General features: G+C 25.2%; 2 protein-coding genes across 2 annotated transcripts in view; one reads left to right on the top strand and one right to left on the bottom strand.

Moving 5' to 3' along the window:
- The window catches only part of LOC122860312 (elongation factor-like GTPase 1), a 51,537-nt gene extending 47,369 nt beyond the window's left edge, over positions 1-4,168 (bottom strand). Inside the window, exons 1-2 of the mRNA XM_044164066.1 lie at positions 804-4,168; positions 561-706 (exon numbers count right to left, since the gene is read on the bottom strand). Coding sequence (XP_044020001.1) covers positions 561-706; positions 804-3,496 — 2,839 coding nt within the window. The 5' untranslated portion in view covers positions 3,497-4,168. The remainder of the gene's footprint in view (positions 1-560; positions 707-803) is intronic.
- Positions 3,741-6,012, top strand: LOC122860316. The gene is made up of 5 exons (XM_044164069.1): positions 3,741-4,875; positions 5,033-5,128; positions 5,199-5,321; positions 5,529-5,733; positions 5,838-6,012. The coding sequence occupies exons 1-4, from the start codon at positions 4,765-4,767 to the stop codon at positions 5,721-5,723; spliced, it is 525 nt and encodes a 174-aa protein (XP_044020004.1). The 5' UTR covers positions 3,741-4,764; the 3' UTR covers positions 5,724-5,733; positions 5,838-6,012.
- The last annotated feature ends 92 nt before the right edge of the window (positions 6,013-6,104 follow it).

Here is a 6,104-nt window from a genome sequence, read left to right as displayed (position 1 = left end):
TCAACAACAATGCACCAACATTGTGCATGTGAATTATAACAACTTTCAAAACATCATTAAGAAAAATAAAAAAATAAAAATATTAACTCGAGTGTAACTAAACTTTGTGTTTATACAATGCTCGTTGACGTGTAAAATAACACGTACGTTTAATAATGTAGGATTTTAAGTATCACTATATATTTATTTAAGTTATGTTTTGCTATATTTACTCGAACATTACGTGCTTATAGAAAAATAAAAAAAATAATAGATAAATCAAGAGAGATGTGATTATTCTCAAAATTAATAGTAATTAAATAATAATTTTGATTTATATTTGTAAATAAATTGAAATAATAATAAATCAATTTAAAACAAAAAAATAATTTATATATTTTTTTTGGCTAACTTTCATTTGAAAAATTAAAAATAGTTTTGTTGTTGTTTTTAAACTAGTTGTTGATTTCGAATGATAGAGAAATTGGAGAAAATTTTTATTGAAAATCAAGGTGACAAGATGCTTGATTAGTCATTGAAAAATAAAAAATAAATAAAAAAAAAAATTACTTTCTACTTACCAAGAACATCAGATTTGACCAAAACACTGCATGAATACATGGGAGTTACAAGACGAGGTCTACGTAATTTAAATGCACGTCTGCAAGCATCTTTGAATGTTGAAATTAACTGTCCACCTAGATGTTCTTGACTGGTTCCGCTCTCACTATAAAATAATTAAATTCATTTAAACTTTGATTAAAAAGAAAAATAAAAAAAAAAATAAGCAACAAGTTTAAGAGTATAATGAAAGTGGCTTTTACCTTTGTGAATCTCGTTCATGAATTTCCAATTTATTGACAACAAAGCATACACCAGTCATTGGTTCTTCGCACAATGGACCAGCAACAGTAGCTACTTGAAAGCCATTTATGATACTGATATCATAAGAAGCTCTTATATCAGTCGAACGATTTGAATTAAATTCCCAAAATGGCTTTCTTACATAATCACTTTCATTAAGAAGTATATTTGGTCCACATTTTCTTGGACCAAATGACCAAATTTTATCAATAACATCACCCCATCCAGCTTCAATAAATGCACTTGATAATTCAGCTTTAAATAAATCAACAGCTTTTTGTTTTTTTTCACTCATACATTGATCATTCAATGATAATTTATCCAAATCAGTCAAATTAAAATTATCATTTTTACCAAATTTTTCCCAATAAAGATCAAGTTCTTTTATTAAATCACAATTTTTTTCAATTAATTTAATAACACTATCAGGCAATGGTTTAGCATCAATGACAAAATAACATTGACGATTTGATGTCCAAAATTCTAATTTACAATTATCATTTTTTTTATTATCATTAACTGTTATTAATTCATTAACCATATCAGTTTTTGGTGGTGTAACAATTGTCTCACGAAATGGTACAATTGGTTCAGAAACAATAATATCAATTTTAGCATAATGTAATTTAAGATCTTCTAGGCAACGTTGAAGATGTACTTCACCAGCAGTATTTAATACAATTTCACCAGTTTCTTGTATATGCATTAGAGCACATGAATCAGCTTGATTTAATAATTTTAATCCATTTATTAATTTTTGTAAATCACAAGAATTAACTGGTTCTAATGCAACACGTAATATTGGTACTGTTAATGATGTTAATTCACTAAATGATGGACAATATATGTCTGTTGATATTGTACCTGTTTTTAATATGTTATCTTCTAGACCACCAATGCCAAATACATTACCAGCTGGTACACAATCAATTGACTTTAAATCACGTCCCATTAATAAATATAATTTTTTAATTGTTGTTTTTGTAATATAACAACCATTTTTTAATTCTTTTATTGAACTTGGTGGTGTTATATCTTCACCAGAATTTATTTTATTTATAATGTCATTTGGTTTATGTTTTGGACCAAGTATATATACCTCTGAACCTTCTTTTATTGTACCAGAATAAATTCTTGCAAATGCAATTAATACACTATCATCAGTCTCATCATCATCATCATTAACATCAACATGATTATTTATTTCAGCAATTGTATTAATTGGTATTTGTTCTTCTACTTGTTTACCATTATTTTGTTTTTCTAATTCCATTTTAGCAGCATGACGTTGACGTGCCAATTCATGTCTTTGTGTTAATTCTTCTTGTGTTAATGGTTTAGCTTTAAATTCTGGTAATGATTTACGTTCAATTGAAAACATTTTTGATACAAATGCAATAATTGGTGAATCATCACTTGAATTACATGATAAAAATGCATTTTTTAATTTTTTTGTTTCATCTGGAAGATTTAAAAATTCATAATTACCAGACATAAGACGTTCAATTTTATCTGATGTTAAATTATTTGGTGATGGTACTGTTTGACATATCATATTTAATGTTGTTTTAGCTAATGGTAACCATTGTGAAAATATAACTTGTAATTTAATTTTAACATCAGTTAATTTAAAATCTCTTTTAGTTAATTTAATATTCATTTTATCTAAACAACGTAATAATATATCATCTTCTTTTCTACCAAGTATAATCTCATTTAGTTTCCATATATTTTCTAATATTAATGATACAAATAATGGTTTTTTAGCTTTTAATTGTGCATTTTTCATGATTTTTTTTTCTTTAACATTTAGCCAATAATCACCCCATAATGTTTTCATTAATGTATTATAACTACATCCAATTTGTTTTGAATATATATTAGCAAATTCAGATATACCAAAACCCCAACTATCAACTGAACTAGCAAATAATACATTTCCTTGTTCTGGTGAAAAATATAATTGTGAATCATCAGTATTTTCAAGTGCTGATTGCCAATCAGCAATTGGACGTTCCATTAATATATCATTTGAATTATCATCATTATTTTTATCATTTGTATTTATAATCTTATCTTCACGTTCCATAATATCACTTGTAAATAATTCACCCATAACAGCATTAACTTGTTCTAATACTTGTACAAGATGTACATATGCATCAAGTGGTGTTAGCTTTAATTCATTAATAAGTCTATCAATTTTATTAAGTACCAATACTGGTTTTAAGCCTTCAATGTATGTCATTGATAATGCACTTCTTGTTTGTGGACATACACCTTCAACAACATCAACAACAATTAATGCACCATCACATAAACGTACAGCTGTTGATACTTCACTTGCAAAATCAACATGTCCAGGTGAATCAATTATATTTATTAAATAATCATTATCATTGTAATTATGATGTAATGATATTGAACTTGATTTCATTGTTATACCACGTTCTTGTTCATCTGGACGAAAATCCATATAACGTAATTTACCAGCAAGTTTATCTGATATTATTCCATTACTTGCAACAAGAGAATCAGCAAGTGTTGTTTTACCATGATCAACATGTGCCAAGATACATATGTTTCTAATATTTGATGGATTTTTTTGTAACTCTGGAAGTAGTGTTGAATCAAGGTGTCTTCTTTTATCCATTTTTTTTTCTAATTTTATTTAATTTTATTTATAGAATAGCTACTTGGCTTACTGTTGTATATATTTTTTTTAATATTTTCACAAAAATATACACTCTAAATACAAAATAATAAATTAAAAAAAAAAAAAAAAAGAGCACCAGTTTAATTTATCCTATACAAAATCTTGTGTAAAAAAATATATGTATATTTATTATTAATTAAATGTTTTAAACAATAACTATTTCACTTTATTTTGTTTCCAGAGTGCAAAATGTTCACTTATTGAAAGTACAATATGACTATGAGCTGATCTGTAGGGCATGGCCTTCAACACAATCACCATTCCCACGTTTATTTTGGCCAACAAGCCTCACAAAACACTCGTTTTTTTTTGTTAAATTTATTATTAAGTATATGGAAAATTTAATTATACTATTTAACAATTATTTTTGCCTTGGGTAACACGTGAATGACACTTGGATATCTTAATATTTCCAATTCAATTTGAGGTTAGGTTTAATATCAGAAATATATTAACACAATTTTAACTGATGATTTTTAGTTAATTTATTTTTAAAACTGTTGTTATTAATTATTATTATAATTTATTATACAACAGCTGTTAATAAACTTTATTTACGCGTTTATAAATTTATTTTTTTTAGAGATTACAACGAGTCGCGCAATACACAGTGAAAAAAAAAAATATATAAATAAACATCAAAATCAATATTCAAGATTTCTTTATTACCAACTGAGCTTATTGCGCGCGTAATTTGATTATATAATAACATTATAGATACATATCTAATAAAAATAATAAATAAATATTGTTATAAATATTTTTTTTTAAATCATTTGCAGAATGAAGAATTTCCGAGAGATAAATTAATTTTGTCATTTGAGTTTTTTCAAGGTTAAAAAAAAAATACATGACTTGTTAAAATAATATTACTTTTTCAGGAAATTCATTATTAAGATAACACTGTAGTACTTCGTATGATTATTTTTTAATTTATATTTTTTTTATTTTTTTTTTTGTTATTAAAACAAGTATAATTACTAGTTTATTTTAAAATCCAAACAAATTATTTATATAAAAATTTTTGTTTATTTTTAAAGAGATTATAAAATATATATAATAATTATTTGGTTGTTGTTTTTTTTTATTAAGATTATTATCATTTTCCGGTTTTGTTGTTTTTGTAGGATTTTCATGTAACAAAAATTAATAATTGTTATTATTTAATCTCGGGAGAGTGGTATATAAAAACAAGCTGATTTTGAATGAGGATTAGTATTATTTATCACCAGAAGGATAAAGTTTTTAGTAGAAAAAAAAATTGCTATTTAACAATGTTGAAGTTATTGATGTTGGCTTGCCTTTGTTCGGCTTTGGTAAATATAATATTTATTATTTTTTTTGTAAATAATTATTTAAATTTAATGTTATATAGAAAATAAGTTGAATTAATTTTTTTTTTTATCTATATTTGTTTAATCATTTGTTTATATATTTTTGTATGTACTTGTATGTTTTATATTTTTTATTTAGTTTGTCAATGGTATTAAAATAAAAAGCCGTGGTTTTTCGGGTCTTTTATCTGAGGATAAATTTACTGAATCCATGCATTCAAACAAACACACCAGAGTAAGTGTAAAATTTAATAAAATAAATTGTTTTTTTATTTTATCTAAAATATTTAATATGAATACTACAGGCTGCTCGTCAAGCGCCTGGATCAGGACCAATGCCAGAAGGAGAAATTTCTATGGATCATGGAAATTTTCCAGGTATTCCTAAAGATCAAGAAGCTGAATTCAACCATCCAAACATGCAAAGAGTAAGTGTAAAATTAAAAAAACATAAAAAACTTTTTATAAAAATAAATAAATTTATGTAAAATAAAATAACATTTAAAAAAACTTTTATTAAAGATAAAGTTTTTTACAAAAAAAAGTTATTATTTATTAAAGTTAACTATTTAAGTTTTAAATTTTTTTTTACAATTTAATTATTTTAAATTTAATTGATTTAAATGTACTTATAGCGTACTCGTCAAGCACCTGGATCAGGACCAGTACCACCAGGAGGAATGACTGGGGGTCAAGGAAATCTTGGTATGCAAGGATTAGGAAATATTCCCGATCCAACAGCTTGGGTACAAAAAGGACAAGAAGTAATGAGTCAAATGGCTAGAGGACGTCGTCAGGCACCATCACAACAACAGCCAAGAAATGGCTAAAATGCCCAAGGTAAAAATTACCCCTTTAAAAATTATTAAACTAAAAATCAAATATATTTTCATATACTAATATAATATATTCAAGATCAATACAAATTTATTTATTGATTTCAGGCTTTTCCACGACCATCAATGGAACCACAACTACAAAAAATGACAATGGACAAATAAATAAAATGAACGAATTAATAAACCACACAGTATTTATGTAGAAAAATGTATTCACACCAGTAAATCCCATATTGCACTTAGCACAAATATAAAATAAATAATAATCAGCAAAATAAATGTCTTTTTTATAATCCTTTTTTTTTTTTTTCTAAATAAATAACAATGACAATGTCTTATCAATAAATCCAGATAGGAAATATTGATAAATTC

The sequence above is a fragment of the Aphidius gifuensis genome, linkage group LG1 (genome assembly GCF_014905175.1).
Source record: "Aphidius gifuensis isolate YNYX2018 linkage group LG1, ASM1490517v1, whole genome shotgun sequence".
Lineage (NCBI taxonomy): Eukaryota > Metazoa > Arthropoda > Insecta > Hymenoptera > Braconidae > Aphidius > Aphidius gifuensis.
This window is presented reverse-complemented; position numbering and strand designations above follow the sequence as displayed.

Bases quoted from the DNA above. Each gene is read 5' to 3' on its own strand.
- LOC122860316 (XM_044164069.1), top strand. From the start codon at position 4,765: ATGAGGATTAGTATTATTTATCACCAGAAGGATAAAGTTTTTAGTAGA. The intron at 5,129-5,198 runs GTAAGTGTAAAA...TGAATACTACAG, and splicing joins ATTCAAACAAACACACCAGA to GCTGCTCGTCAAGCGCCTGG. The intron at 5,322-5,528 runs GTAAGTGTAAAA...ATGTACTTATAG, and splicing joins ACCATCCAAACATGCAAAGA to CGTACTCGTCAAGCACCTGG.